Genomic DNA, 24,497 nt, shown 5'->3' with positions numbered 1-24,497 from the left:
TTAGTAACCTGAATGGACTTTAAATGTAGGCAGGCGTTTAGCAAACCAGCACCCTTAGATTAGACAGATCCATATGCATTCCCCCTAGGTGGCTAGGAAATACTGAGCTAAAATAAGCCCTAGGAGGAGCTCCCTACCACTCCTGGGGCTCTCCATGGTGCTTGTGGTAGCACCTGCAGGCTCTCCCTTTACTCCTGCAATCTCTCTTGAAGTTACCGGAAATCAAGACTGTGGTCCACCCTGCTCCTTAGTTCTGCCATTATATATATATATGGTGTGTTTTTAGCATCAAGTCATCTGCATCAAAACACTGACCTTGCCTTATCTGTCCTGGGCTCCAGTCAGATATTCTGGTATGGGTGTAGGCGTTGGTATAACAGATCTTCAGAGTCTCTTTTGAGAGAAACTGTGCAGTAAGCAAATGCTAATTCTTAGTAGGTGATGTCATGCTGAGATGTGGAGCCTAGAGTTAGCCACTGAATCACTGTCATGGCTGCAGTTAGCAAGCCTTATGCATTTAGATTTAAAAAAAAGAAAGAAAGAAAAGAATTAGGAAACATTTTTGAAATTTCTCTTGAGTGGACTTTGTGAGGGAAAATTTAGTTTTGTATTTCATCCATGTCTGTTGAACATCTCTCATTTGACAAGAGGGAACAAAGGAGAAGTACAGAAATATGTGGAGATTTTAGATTTACTTTTATCTCTACTCATTAGTGACTGAATATTTACCACTGACCACCAGGTATCTGATATTTACTGAACTATACTTTAGGGCTGTCTACATGAGACATGCATTGCAAAACTGGCATAACAGAATGGAGAATCACAACTAAATTCAGATGCAATACCTCGGTCAGGCCTGCGACTCTGGCACATCAACTGTCAACACACTGTGGTTTGCCACACCAGTAGTGATTGCTGCAACCAGCCACTGACTAGGGTTGTTGTTATTCGTTTTAGACCTCCAGTAGTGGAAGGCATTCTGTTCGTATCACCGGTCTCAGCACTATTGATTTCCGAGCTGGCTTTTCTCGAAAGCCCACACTGGACTTCAAAAAAACAATGAGCAGACCCGTGCAAGGTTAGTATTCACATGGCTCTTCAACTGGCATCAGGGAAAGCTGTGCCCATCTGATGTGACTGTGTGTAGGTCTGTGGCATCCAATCATTGAGAAGCACAGCACCTATCTTTCCTTAACTTGATTGTGATTGGATCTTTGGGCCACTTTGTGTTTTGCAAAGATACAGTCCAAGATCAGTGATAGCAGAATGACTCTGAAAGCAACAGAAGCTCAAAGGGCTTCTTAAAAATAAGACTCCTGAGCCAGGCACGGTGGTGCACACCTTTAATCCCAGCAGTTGGGAGGCAGAGGCAGGCTAATTTCTGAGTTCGAGGCTAGACTGGTCTACAGAGTGAGTTCCAGAACAACCAGGGCTACACAAAGAAACCCTGTCTCAAAAAAAAAAAAAAAAAACAATAAAAAAGACTCCTGGGCTCTGCTGTCATCTTTTAAATCAGAATTGCGGAAGTTGGGACTTAAGAGCACTCCAGTTGACTCTTAGACTTACATTTAGAAAAGCATTACATTTAGTTGGTTTTTAAAGATTAATATTTTATAAACTGCTTTGTTGAGATGAAGTACTTGTATATTGCCGTGTAGTGCATTTAAATGTACTATGTGTTACTTTATGTTCAAGATGAAATTATTGTTGATTTTTAAAGTTCGTTCTTGTTCCTATTTTATTTGTCCATAATCTTATTGCTTTATTTGTTTATAATCTTATTGTTAAAGGTAAAGTTCAGCCATACTGTGACCTTTAGAATCTTTCCACATTATTGCTAATTTATCTTTATTTGTGCAGTTTTAGTAAGAATAAAAAAGTGAATCTTAAAAAATGTTTACATAATCAATTATCACATAATACTTTATAATTCTAATTTTATAATTCTAATTTTCTTGGTATAAGAACAATTAAAATTCTGTAAGATGGTTGCTTTCAATGTCTCAAGTTCTAGCTTTATGTAGGAAAAACTCTGTAACTAGACCATCAGTGTAGAGCATGCATCCTTACAGTTTGTATATGCTATATGCTACTATAGTGCCGACACTTAATTAAACAGATGACCCCAACTGTGTGAGACTCGTACATGACAATGCCTTTCTCTTGTAGGGATACCTACATATGTGCTACTGAACACTTCTGGAATCTCCAGTCCAGCTAGAGTAGACCGTCTCGAACTTCTGAGTATCTCAGGGGGATCTCTTAAGACCATTCCCGTTAAACATTACCCAGACCGGAAGCCTTCCGGCATCTGGAATATTTCTGAATTCGTTCCCCCAAATGAAGCTTTCTTTCTCAAGGTGACAGGCTATGACAAAGATGATTATCTCTTCCAGAGAGTGTCAAGTGTTTCCTTTTCCAGCATTGTCCCAGGTAAGGCAAATGTCTCACTCAACAGTGAAATACTGATAGCCTAAGGGAAATATCCCACAGGTAAAATATGGACTATAAAGTAACAGTTAATATTCCCATGGTACTACTCTGTCACCAGCTGATGAGCATTTACATGCAGATAATTTTTTTTACACTTACTGTTTATGCTGGTATATTATGTATGTAATTTAGTATTTATGAAGGTTAAAATACGAAAATATCACTGTCCATTCCCTTTATTTTCTCCAGTCCCTCCCATGTTTACCCCTACCTTTTCTCAAATAAATGGTCTCCTTTTCTTTGATTATTATTGTTATACACAGAGATGGATACACATAAATACAACCTCTGGGTCCATTTGCTGTGGCTTTGCTTTGTGTGTATGATTTCAGGGCTAACTACTTTGTATTGCATTGGGGGGCTCATCCTGGGAGAGGCTAATTCTCCTTCTCTGAGCACTTGTTAGTTGCCTTTAGTTGTTTGTCTAGGATGGGGATGGAATGAGGTTTCCCCCTTCTGCATTACCATGTCTACTGATATTGCCATTTCTCGGGTCTTGTTTAGGCAGCCGTGTGGAGGCATCATGGGGTAGTTTCCCTGTCATTTCTAGGAGATACCTTCTCACAGCAGACTTCCTGGTTCTCATGATCTTACCTTCTTTCTACCCCTTTCTATGAGGTTCCCTGAGCCTTGGGTGTGGGCACTATGACTTAGGTGCATCCTTTGGTGCTGGGCTCCCATGCTCTGTTGTTCTTTAGATTATGACCATTTGTAGCTTTTTGTAATGGTCACAGTTTTCTGTAAAAAAAAAAACCAAAAAAAACATTTGTTTGTTTTTTTTATGTAAACATATTTCTTTTAATTTTGAGATTATAATTTAATTACATTTCTCCCTTCTCTATTCTCCCTCTAATCTTGCCCTTAAGCCCCTCCCTCTCTCCTTCATATTCATAGCCTTTATTTTCACTAATTGTTATGGCACACTTATTTAACTTTTAAATAGAACTTTTATAGTCTTATGTTAAATCTTACTGATTATAGATTTGAGAATTTTGGTAACTTTAATGAGTAGGAAATTGTAGTAGTGCCATTTTATCTTCCCCAATTCTTCAGTTCTATAAGTTGGCTAAACATTTATATACAGTAGTCAAGCACCATCTATTCCATGAATAATAGTGGCCTTTGAACAAATGGAGATGGTTGTCCTGGGATTAATTGGTTATTTAATTACTAAAACAGTTCCTGATCTATCTCCTATGATAGAAGGATGTGGTTACACGCTAGGAATGGCCAGGGAGCATCCGGTCTCTGTTTCTCTCTACCTGAGAGATTTTTAAAATGACCAAATTCCGATTGAAACTTTAGACCCATTGCTCTAACCCTGCCCTAGGAAGCCATAGAGATTTTGTTTTCAGAGCTGGGCAGGAGCCAGAAGCTTATCTTTAATGTATGAGGTTGTGATTTGGAGATTCAAGAGCTATTGTTTAATCACAGTACAATCACAACAAGCACAGAGCCAAACTCAAGATTTCCTCATGTTAACATTCAACAGCTTCACCCCCACCCCCACCCCCGTATTGAATGCATAAAACTTGTTGGATTCTTTAAAAAATACTTCTCATTGTTTCTTTTAGGAAAAAGTTGCCCTATGTATTTAATTCTAAGATATGTGGATTCTTCTCATGTTTTTACATATTTGGAATAAGAATTTATTCTACAGTTGGTGATGTAATGTAACTCACTTGATTTGTTTTTCTTAGCTTGGTAGTAGATAAAAACAGTGTGCTTTTAAGAACAACTGAGTTTTTAGTTTGATGACTCTCAAAATGAGATCCTATGGAAATGACTCTGCTTTGAATAATGGTAGTTAAAATAAATTTGGTAATGCGGATTAATTGGAATTCTGATGGCTCCAGTGTGAAGCTTGTGGGTGGAGCTATAGAAAGTATTTTCTATTGTGCTGGCTTTCTTACCTGCTTTCTGTGTTTTTTCCTAGATGCTCCCAAAGTTACAATGCCCACGAGAACGCCGGGATACTACCTGCAGCCAGGCCAAATCCTCTGTTCAGTTGAGAGTTTTTTGCCCTTTACTTTGAGTTTCATGAGAGATGGTATTGCCCTGGGAGTAGACCAATATTTAAGGTGTGTAAATGTTCCTCTCAGCAGTAGTGTAGAGCCACAAACATGCAAAGATGATTCTGTACTCCAACTCTGACAAGCCACTTCTTTCCTTTACCATCTTGGAACACGCACTGGGCTGCTCATGTGGTAGTGGAAGGAGACAGAAACGGACAGTAAATACACTACGACAATAGAAATTCTATAGGGTTGCAGACCCCTTTAGCTCCTTGGGTACTTTCTCTAGCTCATTCATTAGGGGCCCTGTGTTCCATCCAATAGATGACTGTGAGCATCCACTTCTGTATTTGCCAGGCACTGGCATAGCCTCACAAGAGACAACTATATCAGGGTCCTGTCAGCAAAATCTTTCTGGCATCTGCAATAGTTTCTGGGATTGGTGGTTGTATATGGGATGGATGGTGTAGTTGGCCATCAATGGGAGGAGAGGCCCTTTGTCTTGTGAAGATCATATGCCCCAGTACAGGGGAATGCCAGGGCCAGGAAGCAGGAGTGGGTCAGTTGGGGAGCAGAGTAGGGGGAGGGTATGGGGGCTTTGGGGATAGCATTTGAACTGTAAATGAAGAAAATATCTAATAATAAAAAGAGAGAAAAAAGAAATTCTAGAATATATTCCTGATAACTTAGGGTTTATATAGTCTATTCTTTATGTAATTTGAAGGTTCCAAGTCAAAGATTACAGAATTATCAACTCAAAATTAGGTAATAGACCGTGGAATGCACTTTGCAAAGTTCCCTGGAATCTTTAGATTCACTGAATTTAGGCTAAATGTGCTTACAGCTCCTATTTAAAGTGGAATATAGTGAGTGAATCTAATTGGTATTATGACAAAAATACAAACAATTAGAAATATTATCACTTAGTAGGTTACTAGCATGTAGCTTTTCAATGTCAAGTACTTAAATTTAAAACTGGATGAGAAGTTGGGGATGGCAGTGCACATCTTTAATCCCAGTACCTGGAAGGCTGAGGCAGGTGAATCTCTGAGTTTGAGGTCACTCTGATCTACAGACTGAGTTCTAATACAGTCAGGGTTACATAGACAACCCTGCCTTGGGTAACTAAGCAACCAACCAACCAACCAAAACAACAATAGCCACCACCAAATGGGGTGAAGAGCATGTGCACCTCTAAAGATGATGAGCAAGGAGGAGGTAGATTATATTTCCTGGGACATTTCACACATCAGTAAGTGGAGAGGCACAGAGGCCAAGGGGACTGGGCAGGAAAAGGAAGGCAGAAATGAGGCCACTGTGTGTGGATCCCAAAGAGCCAGGAGAGAAGGATGGGAGACACTGTGTGCAGAGAGCGGGTTAGCATGGTTCACCAGGAGCACGTGTGGCGGCTACAGCAGGGAAGTCCATGCGAGGAGTTGGCTGGAAGGTACCAACTCTTTCTAAAGTTGTGTGACATTTTATTGACAAATGCAAGTAATCTAATTGACAAAGATTTGCTACATGTTAAGAAAATGCTTGAAGAATTATTTCTGGAAAGTATATTGCCTTTCGAGTTACCACAAAACCCGACTAGATTTGGGAGTTAAAAACCCTCTAAGAAGAACTTTAGCAGTCTTTCACACTGCGGATGCAATATTAATATAGCTCTATAGGATGCTGACTATTTGACAGTCTTAATTTATATAATCTCTTTATGGAGATTCATTGTCAGCAATGCTTGTGGCTGGAAAGTTAATCATATCTAGAAAGTTTTCCATTCCCCAACAGCTGGCTGCTCCACACATAGTCCATCTTGATGATTTACTCGGCCGCCTGTTTTATAACCAGCCGCAGAGCAGAACAGGCTAGCAGATGATGGAGCCACATAACTGGCCGATGAAATAAAATAACTCTGCTTCCTGTTTAAACAGCGACAGTTTTCAAAGACACTTGAGATTCTCTATAAACATTAACTCATTGATTCCACACAATTCCTGGGAGGTAAACCACAAAAATTCTTTTTCTCGTGTTTCCAGTGCTGTGGCCCTGAGATGAGACAGGCCATGCTGACATGTATTAAGCCTTAAGTGATGATAGACTGATACTCTAATCCCAGTTTGCTCGCATGCCTCTGCCGTAGATTCCCAGTAATATGAAACATGGGACTTAATCTTCTTTTTATGTCAGCCACTTTGACCGGCCGGGGATTCGAGAGAGATGTCAGTTTGCATTAGCTGTGTGCACATCTTCTGGAAGGGCTCTCTGTCCTGGTCAAAAGTCTATTTCTGGAATCCCTTTCTTTATTGTGGTATTAGGATGCTTATGTCAACAGAGAAGGCTATGATAAACAGGAATGACTAAGTCGGACATAGTGGCATGCGCCTTTAATCCCAGCACTTGAGAGACTGAGACAGGGGGATTAGAAGTTTGAGCCTAGTTTGAGCTACCTAGTAAGACCCTGTCTCAAAAACTTTTAGTTTTCCTTCTCCTAGCAGTTCCTAAATGAGAGGACTGGGAGTCAAGTACAGCTGTAGAGAATAGCCTTCAAACAGTCAGTAAACTGGCCATGCATTCTCAGACAAAGGAAATGCCATTCAACTTCCCATTTCAAAAGGAAGGACTGGGGACTAGATGAATTTTCATTTCCTGTTCGAAAATTTCCAGGAACCCAAGGTTTGATGAATCCCAACACATGTTCAGCTCTGAGACAGGTATTGCAAAGAACACCTGAGATGTACACAGTTCATACACCTGATATGGATTACCTTCCTGTGACTGACAGTACACCGTAGAGGAGGGCATTGGCACGCTTCTGCTTAGTGCCCTGGTGTAGAGTGTTTGAGAACAGCCCGAGCGTCCAGGGCAGTGAAGAGTTAAGGGTTACTGATTACCTCTGGAGCTCACAGGGCCATTGGTATACAGTTCCCATAGAATGGACAGGAAACACTGACTGAAGTGTCCTGAGCTACTACAGTACACGGAACAATGCCTTCTTAGTAACTCACTTTCCTGGTGATGGGAACCCACAATTAACTTACTATGCAGAACCCTGTCAGGGCTGAACATGATGTCTGAGCTCAGCAAGCCATTCATGGTTGCTTTCTTGTGTTGTGCCTGGGTGAGGGGAGATGTGGAGCCTAAACTAAAATCAGAAGTCAGTGAGAGGAGTCTCAAATCTGGGGAGGTCTTTTTTATTTTACGTTTTTTCTTCCCCAAAAGATTGTGACTAGTAATACATGAAAAATAGAAACATATATAATACTTATATTACAACTGTATTTTTAAAAGGATAAGGCCCACTTCTGTAAACTATGAACTTTTTAAAGCAATAATTAAATATCTATCTTTTTAGACTGTTCCAGATAATGAGAAGTTTGGCAGTGAATGAACCAATATTTGTTAAATGGTCAGATGCATGAGTTTGTCTACAGAACTAGTCTTTTTTTTTTTCAATTTTTGCATTGCTTATTATATGTATAGGTTAAATCAGATATAATATATACTTCCAGGTAAGACTTACATATGAAAAATATATTTTCTTTGTGTTAAAAAGCAGGTGTCTTACCTTCACATTTGTTTCATTGTATTGAGCACGATTCTCACCTCCAAACTGGGGAGTACTGAGGGAAGAGAAAGATCATCAGTGGCTGTCAACTCAAGTAGGTTTTTATGTAGCCAGGAAGAAAAAGTTGTAAAGATAAATTTGCATTCTTACAACTTACTGTCTTTTGTATATTTTTGCTCAGGATAGAGGAGCATATAACTCTGTTTAAAGCACAAAAGGCAGATGACTTTAAGTTGACATTTAATCTGCAGTTTTCACCCCCTGCTTCCTTCGCATTGCTCATTGGAATACATCCTTTGAAGCAGATCGCTCATTATTGCTTTCATGTTTCTCTTGCTTGACAGACACTAAAAGCTTTCCTGTTTCTTGTCCCCAGAGAATCTGCCAGCGTGCACTGGGACTTCACAAAGGTGACGTTGTCTGACGAGGGCTTCTATGAGTGTATCGCTGTGAGCAGTGCAGGGACGGGACGGGCACAGACGTTCTTTGATGTATCAGGTAAGTGCCACCTGCCTGTGTCTGTACTGATGGAAATGAGATGCTGGTAGGCTCTGAGTTTGTACAGTTCTCATGATCATTCCGACTGTCTATCTATCTACTTTACTCCACTGAGAACTCTGACATTGGCCTCCCCACACCCAGCCTTTCTGTCTTTCCCTGTGCCAGTCTCTCCCTCTCCTTATACAAATTATTCTAATTTTTCTCTCCTGGCCCTCCTTCTAGGGCTCTCCCTACACCGGATCTTCCTCTGTCCATTCCCCTCTGCACCCCCTCTTCCACCCAGTTCCTCTGCCACTTTTTTTTATGGACTTGATACCTTACTTTCCTAGCTCTGAGAGGACAATAATAGTATGACAATGTCTACCCTATGGACGAATGAGCAATGTTTGAGGAACATGCTCAGTGCTTAGAAGGCAGCTTGGAATGTACAAGTACTTGAAAGATAATTATTACTATTCTACCATTTAAGGTTTTATTTTTACTATGGTGGTTATATCTCTATATGCAAGTACCTGCTGAGAAATTCTTCTTATTTTCATGTATGATAACCATAGTAGATTTATGAATAGACTCTGAACTCCAAATTGAAGGCCATTATAAATCTAAAAAATTGTCTCAGAGCACAGAGCCTTATTGGATAGACTATAGTGTAAAGAAGGTCAAATGTGATTCCTGTTATTTTGCATTCAGACAGTAAATTCCTATGAGTAGATTGAAGGCAGAGTACATTAATATTTTATAGAATAAGATACATTCATAGAAATATTGTCCTTTAATTTCCCAGAATAATTAGGGGAAGGAGCCTGTGATATACATTAAAAGATCAGGTTCAAACTATCTACTCAGCATACAGTTATAATTTTTGGATATTTTTATTGAATATTTTATGTATTTACATTTTAAATGTTATCCCCTTTCCTGGTTTCCCCTCTGGAACCCTCCATCCCATCCCCTCTCCCCCTGCATCTATGAGGGTGCTCCCCCACCTACCCACCTACCCACCTACCCACCTACCCATCCACCCACTCCTACCTCCCCACTCTGCTATTCCCCTAAACTGGGACATCAAGCCTTTACAAAACCAAGGGCCTCTTCTCCCATTGATGCCCAACAAGGCCATCCTCTGCTACACAAGCAGCTGGAGACATGTGTACTCTTTGATTGGTAGTTTAGTCCCTGGGGGGGGGGAGGGTCTGGTTGGTTGATATTGTTATTCTTCCTATGGAGTTCAAACCTCTTCAGGTCCTTCAGTCCTTTCTCTAACTTTTTATATATTGGGGATTGAACCCAGGATCTCACATAGGCAAGCACTAAGCAATCACTTTGCCCCTGAGCTAAATACACTGCGCAGAAACTTCCTTTTAATTGAAATATCCTATGCCTGCCTTATGTTGTTCTGTGCTTGACAGTCTCCTGGTATCCTAGTCTGACCTTCTCGTGTTATGGCTGCTGAAGCTGAACAGTGCCTGTATTTGCTTTCAGTATGCATCTTCCTGAGATAATTGAAGACAAGAGAAATGTTTTAATTAGATGATGGTTTTGAATCTTAGGATTTGTTGTGTCCAAGAAAGAACTTGGAAAGAGAGGCATGTAAATCAGGCAGGCGTGTTCTTTCAGTGAAGCTATTTGTATTCTCTTCTTCTTAGGAAAATAAAGATTGTCTGCTGAAATAAGTTAAGCGAGTTGACATACATCACAAACTATTTATTTTTTCATCTCCAGAAATTATGAAAAGCCCTGGAATTGTGTCAACATTCCTCAGCTTCTGGGAAAGCAGACACTTGAGCCTTAAGTGTCCTTCCCAGCGTGTTTGAGCCTTTGAGTGTCCTTCCCAGCAATGTTAATTAGGAGAAAGAACAGGCAGTAGAGAGGGTGCAGCAAGTTGTTTCAGGCATCTTGTTAAGGAACTGGAGATGCTAGTAAGAACTCGAGAACTGACTTACAGAGTTGGATCTGTGGTGCCAGCTTCCTCTCGCCCCTGTTGCAATGCTCTATCTGTATTCCTCTGTGCCAGCTGCCAGTGGCATAAATGGGGAAGCTGGCTCTTTCGCAAGTTGGTTTCCAGGAATTCTTTCCTTTAGTCAGCCATGAAAGAAGTCAGAAAGCATCAATGTTATGGCAATGGATGTCAGAGCAGGAGTAACAGACAAGGGCTCCTTGGGGTTTGAAAGAGTGGGCATTTCTTTTGTTCCAAGTTTAGAATACATGCTGCTGAAGCAAGGTCAAGTGGGTATTTCTTCCAAGGTAGCTATTTGCTTAGCACAGTAGCCACTAATCACTATCTACTTCTCAGTTTTCCTTTGCCCAGGGTAAGATCCCAGCTCAGCAACCATGTCATTATGTATCCAAAACTTGGGATCAAGTGCCAATATACCACCCACTTGGGTCTCATATTTTTATAAAATATTAGGAAGAGAGCATTCCAGAATAGTGATATTCTTGTCATAATACTTGTTATCGTAAAATTAAAGAACATTTCATAGACAGCTGAAGAAAAGCTAAACTTCTATTGACATGTTTCCTCATCTTTTTTTTTTTTTAACCACTGTTGTAATTGACATGCTCAAGAATTTTGGGTTCTTGTTGTAATGTTGGTTATTGATTGTGTTAAACAGAAGATAGGTATTTAAGATTGCATCTTTAATACAAAATGGGTATTAGAAAGCATCCATCAATTATAAATAGATCTGGCAATGACTAAAACCACATACATGTCCATAACATTCTTTTCCAGTGATATTTGGAGGTTAAGCTGAATAGTATAGTATTCTAGTTAACTTTCTGTATTGAAATTTTATTAATACAAAACCATACACATACCAAAATTCTGGGTTTAAGTTAAAATTCTAAACATTGATCCTGTCAAGGCATGCCAGTGGAAAGAAATATTTATTAGAAAAACATTTGTTTATTTTGTTTATATGTATGTTTTACTGTCATGTCTCTCTGTGAACCATATTACATGTTTAGGATCCATGAATTTCAGATTAGGGTATCAGATACCATGGAACTGGAGTTACAAATGATTTTTACTGATGTTTGGGTGTTAGGAACCAAACCCAAGTCCTCTGTAATAGCAACAAGTATTCTTCATATTGAACCCTCTCTCTGGCCCCAGAAACAGAAAATCTTAATTTAAGATGCTTTTAGACCAGTGGTTCTCAACCTTCTTGATGTCACAATCCTTTAATACAGTTCTCTAAGTTGTGATGACCCCAACCAAAGAATTGTTCTCTTGCTAGTTCATAACTATAATTTCACTGTTAATACTGTAATGTAAATATGTGTGGAGATAGAGTGTGCCAAAGGCATTGCAACCCACAGGTTAAGAACTGCTGTTTTAGAACAAGGAAGGGCTTGGAAACAACCTGATAACACATCACTTCGAGCCATGTCTATCATCTGGTGGATGCCATGTTCTTCAAAAGACTCAGTATCTATGTTTTCATTTAAACAACCATAAATGCTTCTTTCATCCAAACAAGTGAAAAACCTTCTTCGTTCCAGAATTCTAAATCCTTCCAGTAATACCCTTTTGCCAAGTCAATTTGACTCTCAGGTATATAACCTAGCGATCTCAATTTGGTATGGACAGGTACATTGCCTTCTAAAGTATTATGTAACTAGATGATAATTGGGGATGTCTCATTGGCATAGGCATTAGTCAATACTTTCTGTTATATACGGAAACAGCCCGACAGATATTTCGGTACACATTTATATATGCAGAGATTTTTTTAAGCCACATGTGTAAGCAAGCAAAGCCAATTGTAGGTTTATTGATTTGAGTCTTCTGATTTTGCACAGAGCCTCCTCCGATCATCCAAGTGCCTGATAATGTAACAGTCACTCCCGGAGAAAGAGCAGTTTTGGCGTGTCTTGTCACCAGTGCCGTGGGTTATAATCTAACCTGGCAGAGAAGTGGCAGAGATATCCGACTAGCAGACTCAGCAAGAATTAGGACCTTGGCCAACCTCTCACTGGAGCTGAGGAGTGTGAAAATTGGTGATGCTGGGGAGTACCATTGTGTGGTTTCCAGTGAAGGGGGATCAGCAGCAGCTTCAGTTTTCCTCACCGTCCAAGGTACAGTGCTTCTACCAACTTCTGGCCAATGGTGCTCTTCCACCTTCCCTCTTCCATGCCTCTCCTTACAAGTGTGCTGGGTCAGAGTTACAGCATCTATGGAAACAGTTGTCTTTGGATGAAAGAATGCTTGGGATGCTCAGTTGCTTAAAAGTGATGAAACTGGAAACTAAAGTATCTTCAAATGGGTGGCTTTACTGAAAGCATAAATTGACCTGGTAGTTGCAGATGTCCATTTTGAGACAATATATAAATTGTCACTGGATGTTTTGATGTTTTCAGGTTTTCTAGTTTACTACATGGATATCAGACAAGATCAGGTATTCTCAATGTGGTATGGTCCTAGACATTCCTTGAGTGGATTTCATACATTTCTAATTGTTTTTATAATTGCCTCCAAGGATTAGATCTTCATTTAAATGTTATACATGCACATATGTGACTAATTTAAATTTTTACTTTTAAAATAAATTTAATATATTTTAGTAGTGTATTTTTTTACTTTTTTACTTGAAGTGACCAAAGTGGTAGCAATCATTAGCTGAGCCTAACTCTATTTATTTTATTTAGAATTTTAATTTATTTATCTCTCAAACATTTTGACCCCAGGTTTGCCTCCCTCCAGTCCTCCTAGTCTCCCCTACCTCCCTTCTCCTCCATATCTATCTGCCCCATCTCCTGCCAGAAAAGAGCAGGTCTCTCAGGGACATTAACTGAGCAAAGCACAAGATACAATAAGACCCTTCCAGTCTGGACCGATGCCCTGAGCAGACTTTGGCCGCAAACTCTGCAGCCAGTCCCATAACACCCAGAGGAAGATCCACTGCCATGCACTCTAACACACCCAGGACTACAGGATCCCAGGACCTTGGCCACACCAGGATCTCAGAGTCCCAGAGGCAGCTTGTCTCCCAAGAGCTCTGACACACTCAGGATCTCAGGATCACAGAATAACAGGATCACAGAGACAGCTGGACTCTGAGGAGTTCTGACACAACCAGGATCACAGGAAAGATAACCTCCAGTCAGATATAGCAAGGGCAGGTAGCACTAGAGATAATCAGATGGTAGGAGGCAAGTATAAGAACATAAGCAACAGAAACCAAGGTTACTTGGCACCATCGGAACCCAATTCTCCCACCATAGCAAGTCATGATATGCCATCACACTGGAAAAGCAAGACTGGGATCTAAAATCACTTCTCATGAGGATGATAGAGGACTTTAAGAAGGGCATAAATAATTCCCTTAAAGAAATACAGGAGAACACAGGTAAACAGCTAGAAGCCCTTAAACAGGAAACACAAAAATCCCTTAAAAATTACAGGAAAACACAATCAAACAGGCAAAGGAAATGAACACAACCATCCAGGACCTAAAAATGTAAATAGAAACAGTAAAAAAAAAATCACAAAGGGTGACAACCCTAGAGTTAGAAAACCTAGGAAAGAGATCAGGAGTCATGATGGAAGCATCACCAACAGAACACAAGAGAAAGAAGAGAGAATCTCGGGTGCAGAAGATACCATAGAAAACATTGATACAATAGTCAAAGAAAATGCAAAAAGGCAAAAAGCTCCTAACCCAAAACATCCAGGAAATCTAGGATACAATGAGGAGACCAAACCTAAGGATAATAGATATAGAAGAGAATGAAGATTGCCAACTTAAAGACCCAGTAAATATCTTCAACAAAATTATAGAAGAAAACTTTCCTAACCTAAAGAAAGAGATGCCCATGAACATACAAGAAGTCTACAGAACTCCAAATAGACTGGACCAGAAAAGAAATTCCTCCTGTCACATAATAATCAAAACACCAAATGCACTAAACAAAGAAAGAATATTAAAAATAGTAAGGTAAAAAGTCAAGTACCATATAAAGGGAGATCTATAAGAATTACACCAGACTTCTCATCAGAGACTATGAAAGCTAGATCCTGGGCAGATGTCATATAGACTCTAAGATAACACAAATGCCAGACCAGGCTATTATACCCAGCAAAACTCTCAATTACTATAGAGGGAGAAAACAAGATATTGTATGATCAAACCAAATTTATACAATATCCTTCTACAAATTCAGCCCTACAAAGGATAATAGATGGAAAATGCCAGCATAAGGAGGGAAATTGCACCCTAGAAAAAGCAAGAAAGTAATCTTCTTTTAACAAACTCAAAAGAAGATAGCCACACAAACAAAATTCTACCTCTAACAACAAAAATAACAGGAAGTAACAATCACTTTTCCTTAATATCTCTTAACATCAATGGACTCAATTTCCCCAATAAAAAAACATAGACTAACAGACTGCATACATAAACAGGACCCAGAATTTTGCTGCACAGAGGAAACACACCTCAGTGACAAAGACAGACACTACCTCAGAGTAAAAGGTTGGAAAACAATTTTCTAAGCAAATGGTCCCAAGAAACGAGTTGGAGTAGCCATTCCAATATCGAATAAAATCGACTTCCAACCAAAGTTATCAAAAAAGATAAGGAGGGACAGACACTTCATACTGGTCAAAGGAAAAATCTACCAAGTTGAACTCTCAATTCTGAACATCTGTGCTTCAAAGGCAAGGACACCCACATTCACAGAAAAACAACTTTACTAAAGCTCAAAGCACACATTGCACTCCATACAATAATAGTGGGAGACTTCAAATTCACACTCTCAGCAATTGACAAATCATGGAAACAGAAACAGAGGCACAGTGGAACTAACAGAAGTTATGAATCAAGTGGATTTAACAGATATTTATGGAAGATTTCATCCTAAAGCAAAGGAATATACCTTCTTCTCCACACCTCATGGTACCTTCTCCAAAACTGATCGTATAATTGGTCACACAAAGGCCTCAACAGATACAAGAAGACTGAAACAATCCTATGCACCCTATCAGATCACCACAGACTAAGGCTGGTCTTCAATAGCAACAAAAACAACAGAAAGCCCACATACACATGGAAGCTGAACAAAGTTCTACTCAATGATAACTTGGTCAAGGAAGAAATAAAGAAATAAGTTAAAGACTTTTTAGAATTTAGTGAAAATGAAGACGCATCATACCAAAACTTATGGGACACAATGAAAGCAGTGGTAAGAGGAAAGCTCATAATCTAAGTGCCTCCAAAAAGAAACTAAGAGAGCTTACAATAGCAGCTTGATAGCAAGCCTGAAAGCTCTAGAACAAAAAGAAGCAAATACACCCAAGAGGAGTAGACTGCAGGAAATAATCAAACTCAGGGCTGAAATTAACCAAATAGAAACAAAAAGAACTATACAAAGAATTAACCAAACCAGGAGCTGTTTCTTTGAGAAAATCAACAAGATCAATAAACTCTTAGCCAGACTAACCAAGTGGCACAGTGACAGTATCCAAATTAATAAAATCAGAAATGTAAAGGGAGACATAACAATGAAAGAAAAGATAAAGTATGACCAAGGCTGGATGAAAAAACCCAGTAGGTGGGAAAGTGTTCCAAGAGCAAGCTAAACTGTCAGAGACACCCTCACTCCCACTGTTAGGAGTCCCACAAAAAACACCAGGCCAACAACAACTATAAGTATGGGGCCTTGTGCAGATCCAAATACTGGTAGAATTCAAACAAGTGAGTTTTAATTGAACATTTTCATACATATATATCCTTATGTTTTGTTCCTATTTTCCCCATAGTACTCTCTCTGTGCCTTTTCTTCCTTTTGCAGTTCTTTCCATCCTAAATTGATTTCCTCCCCTTTCATGACATATGCATTCCATTACCCTTTCTCCCTTCCTCCTCTCTTTTGATCTTTCTCCCTTTCATAGGGCCCCCGTCTTCTCTCTGCTTCTGTCTCTGTCTCTGTCTCTGTCTCTGTCTCTCTCTCTCTTTCTCTCTCTCTCATCTTATATGTCAGAGAAAACATAAAGCATATATTCTCCAATTTGGCTAATTTTACTTTGCTATGATAATCTCCTGTTCTCTCCATTTTCCTGTAAATGTCAGACTTTACTTTTCTCTATAGGAGAAAAAATTCCATTGAGTTTATGTACCACTTATTTTTCAATCCACTCATCTTCAAACAACCTCTAAGCTGGTGACATTTATTGGCTATTGTGAAGAACACAGCACTTAGCACAGGTATGTAAGAATATTAGTGCTACGCTCAGTGAAAACTCTTTGGTCACATGACCAAACAGTGTACCTAGATTACAGGGTAGCTCTATTTTTAGTGTCTTGAGGAACCCACCTACTGATTTTCTTAGTGGCTCTAGAAACTTTAAAACCCACAAGAATTTCTTTTCCCCCACATCCTAACTTCCCTGTGTTGTAGATGGTTTTCTTGATGACAGCCATGCTGACTGGGGTGACCCAGGGTCTCAGGTACTCTCTCTTCATTTCCCTGATAGCTAAAGATGTTAAAACTTTCTCCACATATTCACTGACTATTTATAATTTTTCCTTTTAGAATTGTCCAACTTAGCAGACCATCATTGGTTGGATGCCTTTTGTATTTAATTCTGATGTTCTTTATAGATGCTTGATATTAATCCCCTAGTTGATATCTAATTGGAAAAAATTCCTCCCATTCGGTAGCCTGATAATTTCTCCTGATGTACCTAAGGTTTCCATTTATGTGGAACTCTCACTTATTTGTCAATTCTTAGAATTATTTTCTGTACTATTGGGGGTCCTCTTTCGAAACTTCACATCCATGATTATATTTTGAAATTTTTCTCCTAGCATTTTCATTTTTTTCTTTTCTTTTCTTTTCTTTTCTTTTCTTTTCTTTTCTTTTCTTTTCTTTTCTTTTCTTTTCTTTTCTTAACATTTATTATTATACACTATAGCTGTACTTATGTATAATAATACAGCTTATGTATAATAAGATATGCCAGAAGATGGCGTCAGATCTCATTACAAATGGTTGTGAGCCACCATATGGCTGCTGGGATTTGAACTCAGGACCTTCAAAGAGCAATCAGTGCTCCTACATGCTGAGCCATCTCACCAGCCCTCTCCTACCATTTTCAAATCTTCATCTTTTACATCATGGCCATGACTCCACTTTAAGATAATTTTTGTAAAGTTTGAAAACTAGAGTTTCATTCTTTTACATGTGGATATCCAGGTTTTCCAGCATATTCGTTGGCTGTCTTTTTCTAACTATGTGCCTTTTACAGCTTTGTCAGAGATGACATGAAGGCCCTAGCTCTGAGTGCCCTTTTCTGGGTCCACCAGTCTACTCATTGTCTGCTAGTGCCATGGTGCTTTTGTTACCATGGTTCTACAGAGCAGTTTGAAATCAAGTATTGTGATGTTCTCAGTGTGGTACAGTATTGCTTTGACTATTTGTGCTCTTTTATGCTTATATGCGAACATTAGGGTTGCTTTTTCTAGTGCTATGAGTGTTAATGAAATTTGACGGAAATTGCATTGAATATATAAATCATTTCCAGTAGCAATCATTTTCAGGATATTGGTATTGCTGCTTCATGAACTAAGCTTTTCCATGTTCTGGGATCTTTCTTAACAATACACATTAATAAAAGTACTAAAGTATAATAGTATCATAATAAAAAGAAAATACACAGAAACACAAAGGAAGAAAACACAAACGGGGGTATGAATTATTGCTTGAGGAGCTTCTTTGAGGGTTTTTGAAATTTGGTGACCCCAGGCATGGACACTTCCTTTCTATTTTAAATGTAGTGCTGAGCTTGTATTGGACAAACATTCAGTGTCAGAACTGTCCTCCCTTTAGGACCACGTCTTCTTTGCCAACCTGAGACGTCTGCTCACCACTCTCTGCTTGGTACTTTCTGGGCTGGTCAGGCTCTGCCACCATCTAAGCTTCTCCAGTTTCTACCTCTTGGGGTGACCAATGGAGGAAATCTTCCAAGAGCATTATGCATGGAGAAAGCTACCCCACCATGGCGATCAGTACTTGTGAACCAGTCTTAGCATTGTTTGCCCTCCTGGAGAGATGTGGCTCTGGACAGCAAGCAGTCTCCTGGAGCCTTGGAGGTTTTGAATGCTGCATGAGTGATTGACAGGTAGCTTCAGAGGTCAGTCCAGCGTCTGCCCTCTGTCCCATAGCTCTCACAGCCTAGTTATTCTTAGTTGTTCCGGTGTGCAATGAGGTGGGACTAACTTTCTCTGGATGCACTTCCCTGCATGTGCTAAGTTCTGTGTCACCTGCATTTTAATTCTGTCAATGGCCGACCTTCACACCCTCTGTCACTGATTCTGAGGGTTGTCACTAGTTTGGGGTCTGTAGCATGTTGAATTAAGGCATCCTGACTTATGACTGTTCCTTGTTCTCAGGCCTCCAGTGTAGCTCAGTTTAAAACAAAAGTGGACCACTGCCCTTTAAACTTACCAAGAACTATACTAGTCCATATTTTGTATGAATGCATATGCATGCAGTGGCACATGTGTGTGTAGGCATATGAGTGCATGCATTTATGCATGCATGTATAGGACATGCAACCTTGGATTTATTATGTACTTTCTACCGGCATTGATTGATTGATTGCTTGATTGATTGATTGATTGAAGTGAGCCAGAGTCTCTCAGTAGCCTGGAACTCACCAAGTTGGACTGGCCTCAGGTAACTTCCTTTCTCCACTTACCCAATGCTGGCATTATAAGCCCAATCCACCATGCTTGACTTTTTAAACGTTGAGTCTAGAGTCCAAGGTCAGCTTCTCAGAGTTAAAAAATAAGCACTGTGCTGACTGAACTATCTCCCAGACCTCTACTAATCTATTTTAAATACAGATTGCGATAATTATAATGTTGGTGACATTTTGTTACAGCTTGTTCAGATGTATTTTAATGTTTTCACTCCTATATTCAAATGCACATGAAAATACACACACATACGACACTCACTGAAAGCAAAGTCTCCCTCGACTGTTTAGATCACTGAAAATAGGTATGCTAGCAATGGAATTTAATGACTACTCTGTTGTTTTTGAGAGCTGTACATAAGAAGACCACAAGCTGCTCCAAAATTTCTCTCAGAGTAGGATTATTGGCATCCATGTCTCTCAGACTGGCTAAAAGTCTTAATGCAAGGAGAAAATTCCTCTTGGCACCCTTTCACCGCTAATTTCAAAGATTTGGTTGCTGCCTACATGGAATATTTAATTCCAGATCTTTGATGTGGGAGGTTAATTGCACCAGAATGGGGTCTGGCTGCTTGGTAATGGTGTTAGGGACAATGTAATAGCATAACTAAAGTAAATTCCCAAGACAGTTTTCCAGAGATCATATGTTAGAGAATATCTATTTCAAGACTTACTTATTGTATTGTTAAAGTCAGGAAACAGAAACTGTAGTGGGATTATAAAAGATACTTTTTCTACATCTAATTTTTGTTTATTTCATGGTCCTTGAGGTATCTTCTGCAGTGGAAGGCATGCCTATTTTTAGTGAATCTGGCAATATCTCTGGAGAGAAGTCACTTTTGAAGAGGGTTCAGTGAATTTTCACACAGAGATGACTGGAAGCTCATCTGAATCTGTTCACTTAGCACTTGGGTTACTGGAGTGCCAGAGTCATCCTGGCATACTGCTGGTGTGGGGTAAAGTAAATGTTAATGCGTTTTTGAAGTCAGTATTGGTTTTTTTATTGAAATCCCTCAGACTGGGGTTGTAAAATAAAGTCAAAACGCTTTTTGTTGTTGTTATTAAGAAAGACGTTAAAAAATATGCCATTTACAAGAGCTTCGAAAAATATTTAGGAAAATATTTAGCCAAAAAATTGAAAGGTCTTCAAAATAAAAATAAGAAATCAGTGATAAAAGAAATTCCTTGTAGAGCACAGCAAAAGGGATGATATCACACGTTCAGCAATTAGCAGAATTAATACTGTGCATGTGATTATGTGACTCAATGATATTTTCATCAAAATACTAATTATTTCCTTCATAGAAATAGAAAAAGAAATCTTAATTCACATGCAACCACAAAAGGTCCAGAATATCCAAAGTGATTCTCATCCAAAAAAAACCAGAAAACCAAACAAAGGCTGGAGTTAATACAATGTTTGGCTACAAAACACACTACAGGGCTTTAGTTACTAAAATAGCAGAGTCTGGCATAAAAATTAGATACAAAGACCAGTGGCATAATTGCCAAGACATGTAACCATTTTCAAACAACCAGTAGATATTTGAGAAAGGCTGTAAGGACATGCAGTTGGAAAGAGACAGCCTCTTCAGTGAATGATGCTGGCTAGAGTGCGCAGGTGTAGAAGAATGAAAATAGTTCTTTTCTTTTCACTATGTTCAGAAACTAACTCAAAATCAGTCAAAGATCTAAATGTTAAAACTATGTATGAATTATTACCAAAAAAAAAAAAAAAAGAGAGAGAGAAACACTTCAAGACATTGGAGTGGGCAATGTTTATAGACAGGGCCACGAGGACATAGGCAACAAAGGTAAAACTACAAAATGTGACTACATCAAACTGAGACACTATGAAAGAAATAAAACTCAAAGATAACATAAATAATACATATAACATACACAATATGTTATAATATATATAATATAATGTAGCTTATATATTATCTTATATAAGAAATTAAAAATAATACCAAAAGAGAATAACAACAGCAACAACAACAACAAAAAAACCAAAAGCTCAAACAACAAAAAAACTAGAAACAAATACTCTGCTCCCAAACATCTAATGTAATTAGAAAGATGTTAAGAAGTCAATAGGCATTTCTCAGAAGAATAAACTCAAACAATCACCAAGTGTATAAAGAAATGCTGAAGTTCATTAATCACCAGGCGACGCAAATCAACACTACAGTGACACAGCATCTCATTGCAGTTAGAACAGCCCTCATCAAATAGGTGAAAATTTACAAATTTTTATCAGGATGAGGATAAAAGATATTTTTCATGGGCTGTTGGTGGAAATGTAAATTAGTATGGCCACCTGAAAAACAATATTTAGATGTCTCCAAAATTAAAACTAGAATTCTGTGTGACCCAGTAATTCCAGTAATGAATGTATATTCCATAGAAATAGGATCATTACTCCATAAAGAGACTCCATGTTTATTACACATTTATTCACAACAGCTAAAATATGGAATCAACCCAGATGTCATGCAAGGGATGAATGGATAAAGAACATGTGTCATTTAGACACTCAATGGGCTATTATTCAGCCATTAAAAGACTGAAATCTATCATTAGCAACCTGATAGATCTAGAAGTCACTATGTTAAGTGAAATGAGTCAAGCAAAGAATGAATATTTGCACTCATTTTGGCACCAAGTCACTTTCATAATTAACCAAATTTAGCAGTGCTGATTCGGAAATGGAAGAGGAATGTTGTGTGTGAGCATGGGAAGAAGAAATGAGGTTTAATAGGAGCTACCAAAATACAGTAAGCCTGGTGGAATTGCTTCTGTCTTTTCAGTATAATAAGATATCTATCCATTGAAATAATTTATGATGCATTTCAAAAAATTACAAGTATGAAGCTCCCAATATAGAAAATGATTAGTGTTTGAAGAGATTGAAGTGCTTCTTATACTTATTTGACTCCTATATGTTGTATATATGCATTAAATTGCCATAATGTACCTCCTACAGAGGAATAAATATTTATGTTTTAATTTAAAAGGAAGATGACCTTGCCAGGTTTCATGGTACATCCCTTTAATCCCAGCACTCAAGAGGGAGAGGTAGGTAGATCTCTGTGACTATGAGGCCAGCCTGGTCTACATAGTGAGTTCTATGATAACCATGACTAAATAGAAAGACACTGTTTCAAGAAGAAAATAGTGAAAAAAAGAATATAAGAAGATAAAATTATATAGTGGAAAACATGACTATAGGCACTAATAATACATTAAAATAAAGTTAGGGACATAGCGGGTGAAGTTGAAAAATTTAAGAGCAGCGAAATATTTAGTACTTGAATAACTATTTTCTTAAAATGGAAATTCCATCTAAGATTTACATCTGTTGAGGAAACATCATCAAGGGAAACTAAGTAAGAAATGAAAGGTGTTGAAGAAAATTGTCCTGTTTGGAGTGGGGCCCAGAATGACCAATTCAAACAAGGCAATGAAGTAAGAGCTTTGTCTAGACACATCCTGGCTGAAGTGCACTGCTGGTGGGAAGCAGAACCCCACAAACATGCACACTATGTCAGTACACTATAATTGGGGGGGGGGATCAAAAGCAGACTGACATCAGGCTTATCAAACATGTTACAGGCTAGAAGATAATTGCAGTGTGTATTATTCATGCATGTCCCTTAGGTCAGCATACTTTCATTAAGTTTAGGAGGAATTACTTTTTATCTTGATGGGAAGTAGAAACCAAGTGACATTGAATCCTACATTCCAGGTCCCCAAGCAGGCCACATAGTCAGATTCATATGTCCCAGTGGGGATGTTGACCCTTGCTTTTATTCTAAGCAGTATCATGGGATGCAAAACTCAGTGATATCAGAAACCAACGTCCCAGTGGCTCTTCACCATTAATCTGAGTATTGGCTGGCTGTTTCTTTGTCTTTCTTGTTTTCTATTTGTTATCAAAATTTTTAACCTTTAAAAAGCAATATACAAAAAAAAATTGTGACAAATTCCTTTAAAATTAGTTTGGGATGTTTTCTGCTGTCTGAAGCTAAGAATTGCAGCTGGCTCAATAATGGAAAAGATACATGTACTTTGGGAAGGAAATCACAGAATCCAAGAATTTATGATCTGGCTAATTTGCCTATCTTATAAATGGCCAGTATGAAAATGTTTCAGAGTTGAGGAAAAATACCAACCCCAACGCCTTCTTAAAATAATTTACTCAAAATGACAGTTGAGTACCCAAAATATTTTTTAAAGAAAGATAAATCAAAACATAGCACTTGAGATATGACAGACTACCGACTTTCTCTCAGCAACACTTCCCGGGCTCATTATCAACCTGTCAGAGAAGCTTTAGGGTGTGTCTTAGCTGGGGTTACTATTGCTGTGCACAAACAGCAGGACCGAAACCAACATGGGGCGAAAATGGTTCACACAGCTTACACTTCCATCTCACTGTTTATCACTGAAGGAAGTGCAGGAATCCAAATAGAGCAGGAAGCTGGGGACAGGAGCTGATGCCGTGGAGGAGTGCTGCTTACTGTGTCAATGAGAGCGTAAAATATAAAATGAGGATTTAGTGCTATTTTCTTTCCTTTTTTTGTTTTGTTTTTTCGAGACAGGGTTTCTCTGTGTAGCCCTGGCTATCCTGGAACTCACTCTGTAGACTATGCTGGCCTCGACCTCAGAAATCCGCCTGCCTCTGCCTCCCGTTGGGTTTAAGCAGCTTGTTGTATTGAAAGAAACGTTTCCTAAGCTTCATTTGTAGGTAAGAATAGTTTGCTTCGATTTAGAGATATGACAAAAAATTTATCACTGTGTCCTGAGCTGTAGAAGGTCTTCCCAGGTGTAGATAATTGAGACAGTGTCCTTTCAGGCTGTAAAATCATTGCTTTTGAAAACATGACTATATTAATGTGGAATGATATAGCGGCCTCCTGTGAGGCTATGCCAGTGCCTGGCAAACACAGAAGTGGATGCTCACAGTCAGCTATTGGATGGAACACAGGGCCCCCAATGGAGGAGCTAGAGAAAGTACCCAAGGAGCTGAAGGGGGCTGCAACCCTGTAGGTGGAGCAACAATATGAACAAACCAGTACCCCCTGAGCTCGAGTCTCTAGCTGCATATGTAGCAGAAGATGGTCTAGTCGGCCATCACTGGGAAGAGAGGCCCCTTGGTCTTGCAAACTTTATATGACCCAGCACAGGGGAAGGCCAGGGCCAAGAAGTG

At 39.0% G+C, this 24,497-nt stretch overlaps 1 protein-coding gene across 1 annotated transcript in view; it reads left to right on the top strand.

Annotated features, from left to right (window-relative positions):
- The window catches only part of Hmcn1 (hemicentin 1), a 418,463-nt gene that overhangs the window by 177,190 nt on the left and 216,776 nt on the right, over nt 1-24,497 (top strand). Inside the window, exons 7-11 of the mRNA XM_021197369.1 lie at nt 961-1,081; nt 2,173-2,436; nt 4,433-4,577; nt 8,453-8,574; nt 12,385-12,660. Of these exons, the coding sequence (XP_021053028.1) occupies nt 961-1,081; nt 2,173-2,436; nt 4,433-4,577; nt 8,453-8,574; nt 12,385-12,660 (928 nt within the window). The remainder of the gene's footprint in view (nt 1-960; nt 1,082-2,172; nt 2,437-4,432; nt 4,578-8,452; nt 8,575-12,384; nt 12,661-24,497) is intronic.

The sequence above is a fragment of the Mus pahari genome, chromosome 5 (genome assembly GCF_900095145.1).
Source record: "Mus pahari chromosome 5, PAHARI_EIJ_v1.1, whole genome shotgun sequence".
NCBI classification, from domain to species: domain Eukaryota; kingdom Metazoa; phylum Chordata; class Mammalia; order Rodentia; family Muridae; genus Mus; species Mus pahari.
Note: the sequence above shows the minus strand (reverse complement) of the source record. Positions and strands in the feature narration are given on the sequence as shown.